This window comes from Drosophila arizonae, chromosome 5 (genome assembly GCF_054131065.1).
Source record: "Drosophila arizonae isolate 15081-1271.41 chromosome 5, UAZ_ARI_1.0, whole genome shotgun sequence".
NCBI lineage: Eukaryota > Metazoa > Arthropoda > Insecta > Diptera > Drosophilidae > Drosophila > Drosophila arizonae.
The window spans coordinates 25,478,076-25,493,496 of NC_142925.1; the positions used below are offsets into that span (position 1 = coordinate 25,478,076).

The 15,421-nt window shown below is 38.8% G+C and overlaps 2 protein-coding genes across 7 annotated transcripts in view; one reads left to right on the plus strand and one right to left on the minus strand.

Annotated features, from left to right (window-relative positions):
- Positions 1 to 15,421, minus strand: part of jing (AE binding protein 2 jing) — a 196,333-nt gene that overhangs the window by 27,047 nt on the left and 153,865 nt on the right. The window contains exon 1 of one of the 6 annotated variants that reach the window (XM_089472174.1): positions 12,311 to 12,344. The exons of the other annotated variants lie outside the window; for them this stretch is intronic. The gene's annotated coding sequence lies outside the window, so the exon portion shown is untranslated. Of the gene's footprint in view, positions 1 to 12,310; positions 12,345 to 15,421 lie in introns of those variants that run through there. 6 annotated transcript variants of the gene reach the window in all.
- LOC108615660 (uncharacterized) lies at positions 4,841 to 5,755 on the plus strand. Its single transcript, XM_018010319.2, has 3 exons — positions 4,841 to 5,032; positions 5,079 to 5,267; positions 5,329 to 5,755. Exons 1-3 carry the CDS (start codon positions 4,981 to 4,983, stop codon positions 5,556 to 5,558), a joined length of 471 nt encoding a protein of 156 aa, XP_017865808.2. The 5' UTR covers positions 4,841 to 4,980; the 3' UTR covers positions 5,559 to 5,755.

Consider the following 15,421-nt stretch of genomic DNA (forward strand, 5'->3'; position numbering starts at 1 on the left):
GTTTGAGCGGAGCATAAATTGTGCATAACAGGTGGATGGAAGCATATAAATGCAAATAATACAAGAAGTAATATGTGTATATATAAAGTTCATGTATCAACTGATCGATTCATCTTGTTTGGAACAATGGAATGAAACAGTGCAACGTATCAACTCAAATCGAATAACAACAATGAACAAGTATGACATTTAGAGCAAGATAGAAAATAGAACAAGGACAGACCTGACAGCACGCGGAATTCCTAGCCCAATCCAATGGGCAAACGCTTATCCGTTTATATGAGTTGTTAATGAAGTTTATTAGACCCAGATTTTCGATTGGAATGCGCGCAATTTCAGACATTCACAATTGGAGCCATCCGATTGAAGAGATTTGAGAGAACTATACCAAAACATTGACGACTGTCTGGCGACATGATTGAGGGCGCATCTGAGACCCCTGCCTCCCCGAGCACAGACACAAATCCATTAACATTAGAGCGAATGTGGCACATCAAATGGTAATAAAGAAGAACTTCTCTGAGTAAGACTAGGAAAATGGTTATACAAGAATTTGAATTCACAATGACCCAAAATGAGCTGCACAGAGAGTTCTACGAAAATGTCTCAAGTTGAAAATGGAACCAAGACAAAATAAAAGAAATAAAATAAAATAAAAAAAGAGAGAGAGAAAAAAAATAAAATTGAGAACGAAACCTCAGAAACGAGCCAGGCGATGGCCACAGCTGATAAATTCATTAAATGCCTCAACAAAAACGAAAAAAATAGAATATATACATCTATTGCAGGCGGGCGTATCTGACTGGATAATGCTCTGTTGACTTTTGCTTATCCAATTTTATAAAAAAGCTGTTGAAAAGGTTTCTATTGAGACGAGGGTAATTCGATCAACTTTAGATTCTAAATGTAAATGTAAATGTAAATGTAATTAAATAATAAGTAAATAAATAAAAATAATTTACAAGTATTTTTAAATACAAAAAACATTCTTAGTAGAATTATTAATAATTTGTACCACGCTCCCATTGGGCGTTATAGACTAATCTTATCGAATGTTAAAGTTACTGTTAAAATTAAAAAAAAAATTAAATTAAATAAAACAAATAGAGACAGAGAGAGTGAGAGAGAGAGAGAGAGAGAGAGAGAGAGAGAGAGAGAGAGAGAGAGAAAAATAACTAATATACTCGCTTGCTCCAATGCATTTGAGCGGCTATCAAAATACAAATAGAAAATAAGAGCTAATGTACTCGCTTGCGTGTTTGAGCGGGTATAGAAATACAAATAAAAATGTGAGGGATACAAAGACATGCACTGAAATTCAATACCTTTTCTTCTGAGGGTTGTTGTTCGTAGTTGCTATTATTGATGTTGCCTAGTGTCACTTTGTTCGTTGTCGTCATTGTTGTTGTTGTTGTTGTTGGGTTTCACTGCAGAGCTCTGCTCTCTTCCCCCATTCTTTCTATACTACTCTACTATAAGAGCGTTATCGGGTAGTCGTACAAATGATTTTGATTTTGATTTCTCGTCCCCTCATTGAGAACTATAATCATTTTTTTTCCGCTCGCCCGATACAATCAGAGTTTCGTAGAGATAGGCTGTCATATGTGTGGAGTTTATTGTTACATTGTTCCGCTAATGCACAGCAACGGCTGCTGGGAGCCGGAACTATGACCGAATCCGAGCCGGTACCAGAGGGGAGTTACCAGGGAGTTACGAAACCTCTTGGCTCACTTGCACTGCGTAGGACAAAGTTTGTGGCCAATTGTTTGCGGACAATGTTTGGCTTCTTTGACCAGAAATTACGGCAAACACAAAATAGAACAAATTACTGAGTGGAAATATGGGAATATAAGAAATACTATAACTGAAAGCAATACAAAGCAGAGCCCTGCGGCTCTCAATCGTGGGAAGCTTGTGAATGCCAAAATAATAAATTCAAAACACTTGAGTTTTCATTTTCAAATATGAAATTCGCAGGGCGAGCCTTAAAAAAAAAAAAAAAAAAAAAAAAAAAAAAAAAAAAAAAAAAAAAAAAAAAAAAAAAAAAATAGAAGCTAACTGCACCAGCTTTGGCCGGATGTGGGCATGGCCAAGGGTCGTACGTGTGTGTGGGTGTGTGTACAGAAGTCTCTAGCAGAACATTTACATATGAATAGCTGCTGGAAATCAAATGAAAGGCGACAAGATGCAACTCCAGCTAAAGCCACAGGCACCCAACACACACACATATACGATCACATACATGCGAGCCCCACACAATCTCAACTGTCAGCTGGCATCGACTACAACTCTTCGATTCGAAATTGCCAGTGAAGTATTAATGGCACAGCATTTGAATAACAATGCAAAGTGTGGGCGTGGCCCGGGGGGTGTTGCAAGGAGTGGTAGAATGTGAAAGCCCCAGTTGAAAGGCCAATTTGTGTTGCATGTGGTCAGGTGTCGGTGCAGGCTGCGATGAGCTTCTTTTGCCAGACTCTGATGTAAGTCTGAAGAATGTGCACATTAACCAGTGTCAGGGTCCTGAGTGTCACTGCTTTTGTGGCCAATATCGAGATTTTATTGTCAGAATGCAGATGAAATATATGTAAATCTTGAAGTAGGATCTCACAAATTTTGAGGATACTTCTTCAGGAACCATAGAATTCGATCTTTGACTTTGAAAGAAGAGATCATGTTTTCATTTAGATCAAATATTAATTTTGTTCAAAACTATTTTTAATTTTGCATTTAAGTATATTTCATACTGCAAAACTATATAGGTAAACAATTATATATGCCTACATATATAGTTATAATTATATGGTATGAAAAAATGTTTGAGAGCAAAGCCTTAAACTCTCTGACAAAAGAAAGAATCGCAGAAGAAGCCGCAGCTCATTTAAAAATGAAAATTAAAGTCCTGATCGAATGAGATTATAAACAGTTGGCTGGTTAATTCCTAAGCTGGTTACTCTGATACTCAGTTAACCGATTTGCGAGCCGCTCATGGGGCAGCCATGTGTGGCATCCTCCATGGAGCTCGGCGAATGCCGAAAAGTTCGTCTGCGGATTGTGCGAATGCACTTAATTCCCGCTGGATGTCTGTTATTAGTGTCCCTTCTGTCTGGCCGATCTCGCAGAGCTCTGCCAACAGCCAAAAGCCAACAGCCAACAGCCCAGAGCCAACATTGAGCATTCAGCATTTAGCATTCAGCACTCCCTCAACTCAAAGCAAAGGTTGCGGCTGTTGTTAATTTCTCGGAACATTCGCTCGGTCGTTCCACTATGCATAATCAACATTAAAGAAAACCAAAATTCAACAGAATTTCTCCAGCCGAAGAATCGGTTTAAGACAAAGATTAAAAAACCAGAAATATATCTGTATATGTATATACGAAATAAAGAACAGAAAAAAGGAAGAGAATCATTTTATAAGGTTCACATTCAAAAAGATGCAAACGTCATTTAGCTTAACGTTAATAAATGTAATAACAGATTCTTTGCTAGGGATAGATCACGAATGCTAGCTAATCGAATTGATGTCTATTGATATCTATTTATAAATTCCGATAATAATGTTATACAGTATTACATAATTATTATTATTATTCATGTCATTCAAGTAAATATACATACATACATTTATATATATATAAATATGAATAAACCCAATTTTATAGCCAACGCTTCACTTTCCCCGTTAATGTGAATATTTTTCACATTATTTCAGACATGTATTATCTTCCAACATCTCTTAGTCACATGATTACTTTAAATTAGGGACTGGTACAATTATAGCTTGTATAGAAAAAAAAAGATTATTTTTGAATAATTAAAAAAAAAATTTTGTATTATTAAAATAAAAAATAACGGGTAATGGATCTACATTTATTCATGATATATTAAAGATGATGTTTGCTATCGATTTGTTATATTTTCCTGCAAATGGATTTACGATATCTATGCTTGGAGAGGAGACCTAACTCCTCTAAAGGATTTCCACACTTTGGTTCATCGGTTTAAAGTTCAAGTATCGAATGTTCTGCAATATTATTATATGATATGATACCATTCCTACTCTGAAAGCTGAGAATGAAAACTTAATTTATTTTAAGTTCAGATGTCAAATATATTGCTGCTACATGTGTCTATATTGCCATTACTCTGGATCAGAATCAATATTCGCAAATATCGAGGATCATAAGGTAATATATTTTCATAAATCTAAACTTAGTACTCATCTAAATTTTTGTTAAAAAATCCTTTTCTTTAGCAATGATTTCTTTCTATGCCTTTCTACCAATCCTTTTCTATCCATCAGGTGAGCAATTGATCAATATATAAAAATATAGTTGGATCCTATCTAACTCGTTTCATTTGACAGCTGTCAAATGCCAATGCTATAGCTGCGATAAATTTTGGAATACTGATTGTAAGCCGCGTGTTGAAGGCTTCCACTGTGATCCTAATACAATCGTAGCCACCAACATAAACCCCTTGACGGAACTTTCAACGATGTACACTGAATGCAGTCTCCCGCATCATAACATAAGTGAGTTCTTTTCTTATAGCTTATAGGAATCCCTATATATACATAAATTGTTTGAATTTTTGTCTCATTTTTTCTCATTTCTATAGAATTACTCAAAGATTTCTGTTGCGTTTTTTCGCCGCAAATCGGCTGCAATGTAGCCCTGAATCCGGTATCGTTTGTGAATAAGCCGAGCAGGTATTGTACGCATTGTTTCCAGCGATGTAATTGTACGGAGAATGTGGCCTCACTGCCACAGGCCTGGCACTGGGGCAAACTATGCATTATGTCCAGCTTGATTTACCTGCTCTTCAGTCCGAAGTCGGGAATATTTTGCCGAAATCTCATGAGGACGTACGCCTGTCCCGTCAATCAGGTGTCATACATTTAGAGAAATTCTGTTTATTATTTAATTTTTTCGGATTTTCAAGGGTCTTGTAAAATTTTCTTGTGAGACTTTCGGGTTAAATATGGGTGCCTTTCCCGGTTTGGTACTGAGAATGCTCTTTATGCTGGTGCTGAGTAAGTGGACTCCAACTGCAGCGGTGGTCTTCAGTGAGTGCTTTAGTTTTTCGTCCAGGTTCGGATGCTCAATGTGTTGATTGCGAGAAACACTGGAGTTCGCAATGCAAACCAAATGCTTCTGGTCACTATTGTATGCCAGGCACCTTGATATCATCTAAAGGTCAGGCATACTGGGATGAACCGAAGACGCTGAGTCAGTATGTAAATTGTATACCTCCGGGATATGTTGTGGGTGCGTGACACATACATATATCTAGATATATCTCTATATCTAATATTGCTATTTATTTCAGGATTTGTTCATGGCTGGTGCTGCTTCTGGTCAAAGAAATTTGGGTGCCAGGCTGCCGTGCATCCGCATGTTTATCAGAGCGGAAACACATTTAAGTTCTGTCAGAAATGTCAGACTTTGTGTAAATGCAGCAGCGCGACAAAGTTGCTCCCCAGCAATTCACGGGCCTGGCAGAGAGTCTACCATGTCTTTCGATATATACTTTTTACACTCTTTCAGATACTTAAGTAAGGAACCTTATTCAGATAGATGTGATATATATGAAGAGTGTATGGTGTAAGGGCTCTACAGCCAAACAGATTAAATAGACTGTTAGGATTAAAGGATGACATCATTAATATATGGAATGTATATAGTTTAAGGTATACCAACATTTTATATCAATCAATCAATTAAAAATAAAATATATTTTCGCTTGATTGAACTAATTGATCAAGTTTATTCCCAATTTAAGCTGAAGGTGGGAGTATTTGACTTGAACATATAAAAAACCCTGTTCGAGTAGTATAACGGGGATGAGGCTTATATCAAATAATCATAAACATATATACACATACATATGTATATTTATACCTATAGTTTGCTGTCTATTGGGAATTGTCTGTTTTATATGGTATGTACATCTTTTATTTACTTCTATGTACTGTACTTCAAGTTATTGGTTGAAAATCAAGAAAAAATATTTATTTATTGATTTATGGTATACAAGAATATCTATTTAAATTGTAGTCTTTTGTAAATTAAGAGATCGCTGTGCTGAAAGGAACGGACGGGAAGATGGAGATGCCTAATTAACTTCTCTTGACTAATTGTATGTTCGATGCTCAAGAGACCGTCGTTATATCCGGAAGACGCAATAAACGTACAAGCTTGCTTATATATGTAAGTTTTACTGGGGACCAGTATTTTAGTCGCAATAATAGCACGGACGCTATGAGTGAAATTGTTATAGCCGGACTGTATTATACATACATATATGATAAATATTATAAGTGTATGTAATATATATGATATTTTATATATGCATAGATAGTATCTCAGCTACATTTTAATTCTATTTACATTTCTTGCAGCCTCATGAATTTCTTTCATATCATCTTAGCTACTTCCTTAATATACCTTTAGAAAATATCCGAAAGCCAAATCAAGTCTGACGGGGCTGCTCTAGGAGCTTTTTACGAATGTCCCATATTTTATGTGCCATTTCAATTGTCTTCTATTCTTCTAACTTTAGTTCAGGGTCATTTAGGCTCATTTAGGCGTGTGAGTTTAAAGTGGAATATGAATACGCAAAAGGCAAATAAAAAGTCAAGTCAAAAGCAAACGCAAAAAAAAGTGTCGTAGGCGCTGTCACTGTGTGTATATGTGTGCGTGTGTGTGTGTGCGAACTACATTTCATTTCTCTTGCTTGTTTATTATGATTTGTACTCGTATATGTGTGCGTGTTTAGTGTTTGCATTCGTAGTTGTTGTGTGTTCTGCTATTTGTTTATGCTACGTTCGTGTTGTCTGTGGTCAGTTTTCAGCTCTATCGTCGCGGAAATGTCGCGACGCCGCCGTGCGACGAGACGCAACGCTTCGCATTGTTTACGCTTATGTGTGAAATTGTATGTGTGAGTGTGTGAGTGTGTGTGTGCGGGTGAGTTTGCAAACCGGCGAAGACGCCGAAAACAAAGCTTTTGTTGTATCTCGGAGAGCAATCGAAATTTCGATTTGGCTACGTACAAGTAAAGAATTATAATTTACAATTTGTTTCAAATAACATAAAATATTCCATTTGACTAGGCAATAAGAAAAAGTATCAAGAAATTCGTAAACTTTATATTAGACAAAATCAATTCAAAACAAAATTCAATACTACAGTGGCAGCCGCCACATGAATAATTACACGCATTTGATCGATATCACGGCAATTATTTTCAGTAGCTGTTTGTTGTTGGCACCTTCACAATATTATTTATGCTCAGCTAACTGGCAATTATCCGCACTTGGGTTGATATTTGAGCTATTTAGATGTCATTCTCTTATAATTGGCGATCGAAATGGGTGATATACATATGTACGTATATGTCGTACGCTGTGTTAGCTTCTATGTCGTGATAGCACGGTCCAGTGATATTAGAGGGGAATTGACAGATCTTATTGTACGAGTGTTTTAGCATTTCAGTGAAAATTAAAGGATCTATTATCACTAGAAGAGAGAGAGAGAGAGAGTGAGAGAGAGTGAGAGAGATAGATATTGAGAGAGATCGTGAGAGAGAGAGAGAGAGAGAGAGAGAGAGAGATAGAGACAACTGACGTGGTCCCTTGCGCTGTTGAATGACAGCGCAGGATTGCAATTATTTCAAAAATCAAGAATGCAACCAGAAATGGGGAGTTTGGAGCAAATGAGAAAAGGGACGTGCTTCAAGATGGTTGGACGAGCAAGAGCTTTGTAGCGAGTCTTTGGATCAACACTGGAAACTTGTTAATCTGTATATATTCGAAAGTTAGAATAAAATAAGCGACATTCTTATTATTCAATACAGATGTAGCTTATTGGCCCAATCCAAATATGGCAGCGCTACTCGCTGAAAGTGAAGTTCAAACATCTTTTGTCAAGTTGTCATATGAGGGAAAATACTTTAAACCGAAGTGAAATGTTGATTTTAATGCTTGTTGCGAGCTCTGCTTTTGTATCAAGTACAGTCCTATAATGTTTTCGGCAGTTCTTTATTGATTGTCAAGAAAGGTAGGTAAACAACTGTCACTCCAGTGAAGCCATGCAACTAATATCAATTCCAATCCAGCCAAAAGCCGAACCCTCTGTCAATCTGGGACATTGGACTAAATTCCACACACTCACACACTCACACGAAGACATGAAGCAATGGCCAGTAGAGCAGCTACAAGGATTTGCCCCGATGCCAATTTGTTGTCGTGGTGGGTAGCATCTAATGAAATTAAATGTATCAAAGACAGACAGCCAACAACTGAGTAAACACACACAGCTGAGAGAAGTGGGGGCGGACGACTTGACAACTGGGGACTGGGAGATGGGAGATGAGAGCTGGAGACCCAGTTGAAATCGCTGCTGGCCAATACACTTGAGTGATTGAACATCAAGAGAAGTTCAGGACCAGTAAACAGCAGCGAGTAATCAGCGCCTGCACTGAACTATATGAGCCAGAGGACTGGCGGACTACAGGAGCACTAGAGGACGACGGCACTAGCTGGATAGAGGAGCAGAGAGCTCGCACACTTTGCTAGTAGGTAAGTGAGAGAATGTCCCAAGACTGTTTGGTACGTGACTAGGAACATTATTGTTTGCTTATCTACACTTAATTGCTTCTGGCTACACTTAATAATATGATATTGCGCACACACACAGACAAAGTCTCTCGTAGCCACAACGTCATCGTCTTTGGTCTTTGGGCTCTCGTCATTGTGGTAAAGTTCCCTTTCCCGTTCCCATTCCCCATTCCCCATTCCCCATTCGCCATTCCCTATTGCCTTCGCTTCAGCTCTCCTCTGCGTTGCTGTTGCTCCGCCTCCTGCTTTAACTTGTTGTCGTTGTCGAAGGTGGAGTAGCTGTGCGGGTGGGTGCAGTGGTGCGGTGGTTCTGCTACTGCTGGTTCTGGTGCCGCCTTGGCCGTATTGTTTGTTCAGTTTTTCACTTTGCGTTGGTCGTCGTCGTCATCGGCCGTTGTTTCTTTTTTTTTTTTTTTTTTGTATTCCGTTTTTTTTCTTATTCCAGCTTGAGATTTGTTGCACCATAAAAAAGGGGACTGGGGTTGAGCTTCTCGGAGATTCTTTCTTCAGGGCTTCGCCTAGTCGACGAGCTGGGCTATTTGTTCGCCGCGCTGCTTCGTGTTGTCTTTCGCTGGGTTCGAATTTTTTCGTTTTGCCATGAAAAATTTCATTGGAATTGGTTTTTATTGTGGACCTCGGCGTTTTGATGGATTTTCGGTAGGTACAAATTGTCCGCTGCTAATGGAGCATGAGGCACTTGTCTGACCATGTGTGTGTGAGCCAGCGCTCGAGCATGTGGACTGCTTTATGGCATCAAATGTTGCGGGGTTGCCGACAAGGATCATTAGGTCGCTGAGAGATCTGAGCATGTGTCAGCTAGACTCGCTTTTGAATGACCCAAAAGGTAAACTTCTCAGCAGGTTCACAAAATATTTTATAGGTTCTCTTTCCCTGTCTTGAGCTGGGTTCTGAATTCTAGTTTTTTATAAAAAAATCAATTGTTAAAACGCCAAGCTGCTTGTTAGGGCAGACGTCTTGCTGGAAAACTGACTCATCTCTATGAGTGGAAATTTTTCATGTAACATTTTAATCAGTATTGTTAACTTATTTGTTCTTTTTACCAGAGGGTTAACTCTTCTTAGACATCTCTTCAGCTTTAATACGAATATATAATACTTCTGATATTCGACATTCTATATTTGGCTAAAAAAGTTGTTCCTTATCTGATCCCTCTTAAATTACTGAGAATTTCCATAAGGAAAATAAGATGGAATTGCACGTTTAATCAGATTTTACCCTCACTCGAATCTCTTGTCTTTGGTGTATCATATCTCCTATTCCTTGTGTTTCTTGTTATATTATCACTCATTTTCGATTACTTCGGGAACTATCCATCAATAGCTCAATCGTGCGCCTTCCTCAGTAGCTGGCATTCTCTCTGTGTTTCATACCTCTATCACACATATCCGCACACATACGCACACATACATACACATACATACTCACATACGCAGCCACATTCGTGCCACATTGGACCACACATCAGCTCTACCCTCCGACTGCTTTAGCTTCTCCTCATCAGCCCTGCATTGCTCTCTTTTTCCCGCATTTTGCAGCCTCTCCTGCTGCCTGCCTCGCTCCCTTTCTCAGCCATCAATCTTGAGTGCTAATTGTTACGAGTTTTCCCATCCCTCGCCCCTGCTGCTCCCCTGTTGCTCTCTCCCGAGTCTGGCTTAGACAGCTACGCGCTTCGGTTTCTGCTGTCAGCTGTTCGGCGCAGCAATTGAAAATGGAAAATGGAAATTCCTCACGCTGTGCCAATAGACCCGAATGACAATTGCTAATTTAGCGCTGCGATGACTTTTAGAGTTTCTCCCCTCAGGCCTGCCTCTTGCAGGGACTGCAATTAGGGGGCGTGTCGGCATCCCGGAAGTGCGTGACTTGCAATGGTTGCCGCCCATTGGACCCAAGTACCGAAAATATGTGTGCGCCTGAGTTGGAGCAACTCTCTAAATCAGCTGGGAAAATTTGTAATTGCAGAACGGGCAGGGGAAAAACTGTAATCGGGCCAATGAGCATTTCATTGACAGGACTCAGGAGTCGATTTCTGAATATGCCCAAGGAAAAAATGCAGAGAACTTGAATGAAGTCAAGCAATCGCACATATTAAAAGGCAAATCCCCCTTCATAATGCCCATAACATGTGGTCCCAGGGCACACCGACTTTGCTTTTTGGTCCGCTTCTTTGACGCCTGTCATAATACAGAAAGGGGGCGTATCCAGAAATAAACCGGATATTATTGTTCTTGTTGTTTTGCTCTTTTTTATACCCTGAACCCATTGAAAATGGGAAATCAGGGTATAATGGTTTTGTTGAAATGTATGTAACAGGCAGAAGGAGGCGTGGCAGACCCCACAAAGTATATATATTCTTGATCAGGGCGACGAGCTGAGTCGATTTGGCCCTGTCCGTCTGTCTGTCTGTCCGTCTGTCCGTCTGTCCGTCTGTCCGTCCGTCCGTCTGTCCGTCTGTCCGTCTGTCCGTCTGTCCGTATGTTTGAACGCGTCGATTTCCGAAGATATAAGAGCTAGAGACTTGAATTTTTTTTTTAAATGACCGTATATACAGCGCGGACGTCGAGTTTGCTTTTAAAATTCGAAAAATCATCCCGTTATGTTTTTATCGACTAAAAACATTCAAGTTCAAATCAGATGCCTCTATAGCTAATTGTGAATGATTTTTCTTTTTTTAAATTTCTCAAATATTCAATATAATATGTAGATCATATGCTGAAAGTTTCATTAAATTCCGTTCAGTCAAAAATTAATAAAAAATAATCAAATATTTGGCCAATTAACAAACGCACGTGCAGCAGCTACAACAAAAACATCACATCAGCTGTTAGTTTCGTTTAGTTTTGGTAGATGGCGCAGCAGCAGTGAATCTATTTGAGTTTGGCCAGCGCCACCAGTAGGAGTGGGGTGGCCTAGTGTGTTAGCTGGATGACGCTCGATCAAGAAGTCGCGGTTCGAATCCCGGTCGGTGCAACTGATGTTAATTTTTTTTTTAATTGTTTCAAAATATTTTTATATTTTCATAAATGAGTTTTCTATTTAATTTATATTTTTAAATACACCGAAATTGAAATTTTAACTATACTTTATATGCGTTTTTAATAGTTTGGTTACTCTAGCAGATTCTTAGAATCACATCAGCAGTTAGTTTCGTTTAGTTTTGATAGATGGCGCTGCAGCAGTGAATCTATTTGAGTTTTGCCAGCGCCACTAGCAGGAGTGAGGTGGCCTAGTGTGTTAGCAGCGTGACGCTCGATCGAGGAGTCGCGGTTCGAATCCCGATCGATGCAACTGATGTTAATTTTTTTTAATTGTTTCAAAATATTTTTATATTTTATTAAATGAGTTTGGTATTTTATTTATATTTTTAAATACATTGAAATTGAAATTTCAGCCATACTAAATGAGCATTTTTATTTGTTGGGTTCAGGGTAGTATCTAGTCGAGCACTCTCGACTAGAATTTTCTTACTTGTTTCTCTATCGTCTCTTCAACTTTGACTTCAATTTGAATTTCATTTTCATTTTCATTTTCGTTTTCATTTTGATTTTTCTTTTCGTTTTTGCATTTGTACGCTTTGATATTTGCTGTCCGGAACAAAAGAAAAATACTTTTCCGAAAAGTTCTTAGCACATTGACAGTTTCGGAAGTCGAAGTCAATGGATAGTAGGCAAGTACCTTTGTTAAGATTCACCATTATTGACAGTTTGATCTCGCAACTTCCCACCTATTTTTGCGGAGAGCTTATATGGCTTGTGTTCTTAAAGTTGGTTTAAGTTGTCTTACCTGTAAAGAAAATACAAACATATATTATTGGTATTATTATTTCTCAAGTTCTTAAATTATGCTATTAAATAAACCGTTGAGAGATTCCAAATCAAATCAATGCTATCGATGCATATATGAATTTACTTATATCATAAACCCATGGGTAATTATAAATCTGAAGAAGAAATTATAATATCCAATTTATCCAATTCATTTATAAAGCTCAAGCTAAATGGAATTGAAAATAAAAAGCCAGTTTAATTTTTTGGACTCATTTTCAAATTTATTTTGAGAAGACGAGGTTTGAGGAATGTTTGTAAAAACGATTTACAACTTGCATTGAGAAATTATCATTGGCTTCGTCTAACTATACAAAGTAGATAAGTTGTTTTATTTTCGCTTCTATGGAATAATCAAGCTTGGTGTACTTTTCATATTTACGGAAACTTTAGTGTACTGTTTAAAGCACTTGCTTTTTACTACACTCTAATATTGTGAGATTGTATGGACGGAACTGTTAATATTTCGAAAATTTGAAGTGTAAATTAAGCAATTGTTCAGCTACCTTTGGTTGACTGCCTAGCCATAACGGGCCAGACATCTGTGCGTTGCAATCAAAACAGGAACAATAAGCCAGACCCAGAGCCTGAGTCAGGGCTATGGTTGGGAGTTTACCCCGGACTAATCCCACGCAAGACCGGGCGATTAACCGAACCGCACTGAAAATTGCAGTCCAAAAAGAGCGCAGATAACAACAACAGATATCAGGCAAGAGCAGAAGCGAAAGGTGAAGCGCAGAGTCGGCAACAGCGACAGCGACAGCGACAGAAACAGGAACAGGAACAGGAACAACATTAACAAAAGCGACGACCAAATGTGGGCGCAAAATGCAGAATGCAAATAAAACAATTCCAATTAAAGCGATAGGCGTACCGCTAGTGAGAGGGATAGAGCAGAGCTGGGCATACGCTACAGATACAGATATAGATATACAAATAAAGAAAGTGCACGCATAAAGCAAAAGGCAAGAGGGCAGAGGCCAAACGGCAACATAGTCAGCGCCAGAGCTGCCAACGTCTGCAGCCCTCAGGGCTCAACGACCTAAAACCCAATTGCGATTGCCCCAGACAGGCAGACAGACAGCTATATAGGTGTACATACATATATAAAAATAAGTATTTTAAATGAGATTAAGGCATAAAAAGTTGTGAAAACACACCACAAAGTCAAAGACTAGAACTGCGCTGTTGAATGATCAACAACAAATACCCTGTAGAGGAAGAATTTTGGCGAATATGTTATGTATAGAGTGTAGAAAATATTGATAGTTACCTCAAATGTTAAAATCAATTTTAATATACTTATATATACATATATATTTTTTTATTTTGTATTAAATAAATGTTTTTTAGGCTTTAAATGAGTAGAATAAATATTTGAATGAGATATTGTTGTTGTATTCCTAGCCATGTCCGAACCTTAACATTTTCCATCATTATTTTTTGTGATTTATTTACAATATTATTTTCATATATATTTAAGACTCGTATATATTTAAGACTTCCTCATTTTTCTCCATTATATATCCTCTTGTTTTTTAGTTTTTAGATCTCTTTGATAATTTTTGGAATTTAATATTAAGATATTACTAATCAATCTGTTCTCATCCAATCTGTTTTCATTCGATGAGTATAGAAAGTGCATGACGAAAACCGGAAGTGAAAATGCACTAGAGAAAAAAAAGTGAAGGAGGGTTTTCGGGTGGCAGTTGCACGTTTAACAACTGTTAAACTCCCACGATGTCAATACACCGGACGGAAAAGCAACCCTAAATGCTGAGCCAAGCCCTCGCATATTGTTAACCCCTGGCAGGGCAAACTCAATGATGCTTAAGCCGTAGCTAAACCTATTGAACGGCCAGTGCAGTACGGGGCAGGGGAGGCAGAGGGTGCAGAGGGTGCAGAAGGTGGCTGGAGGGTCGTCGGAGGGGCGGTTTAACGCCTGCATGTTTGCCCGTTTTGGCGTGACGGTCAATCAGTTTATAACAATAACAACATCTGAAGGGTAAACACGTGCTCCGCAGACGACAGTCCTCAGCCCCGACATAGAGCCAGCTCTGTTGTCCATCAACCCAGCCTCATGAGGAATGGGCGTCTGCGTCAGCTTTTCGGTTAGGCAGTTCGCATATTCAATTAGCCGCCGGCGCGCTGCAGCTCGCGCTTTTGCAACTAGGCACTGCTGCCACTTGTTTGCATTTCTAATGCAATTTGCGGCTACAATGCTTTTCTTAGCGAACCACCCATAAGCCAACCAGGCCACCAACCCACCAAACACCACCCACCCAGCCACAGCAAGTGGCCCGAACTTGTGTGTGGCGTGTCGTGTCCATTAACACCTTTGATGGCCATAATACATATTCATTAATTCGCTGTACGCCGGGCCATTCGCATTCGCACACCACGGACGACAATGTAGGTGATGCCGGACACAGCGTACGGCACGTCATGTGCTGATAGGGGAATGGCCGGGCTTAGGATAGGGCTAGAGGGTTGGTGGTCAGCAGGGCTAACCGGAGGGGTGCTGCGTACGCCTCTATATCAAATTATTTGATTAACTGTCATAAGATCAACCCCGATAGGGCAATCAAAAATTGCTGAGATGTGTAAGTAGATGGAAGTTAAAGCTACCCAGCTGAGCTCTTCATCTCTGGTGCTGCCGTAAATATCAGTTAATTTTTATGAGTGCAAACAATAAGATAAACTTAAAGAAATATATTGTATGATCTAAATAGAAACTGAAAAATCTGTCACTCATATCATCAGCCCGATGAGGGATTATATTTTCCAGATCGGCCCAATTCAGAAGAAAATAATATAATAGAACGGTCAACAATAGAAAGGAAAAGATTAATAAAATAAATAAAGTCAGCGGGAAAAGTGAGGGGAAACAAATATTCTGAAAAATGTATTTCTACGATTACATAAACATGTTTATGTTTACTTTGATGATTGTCATTTTATC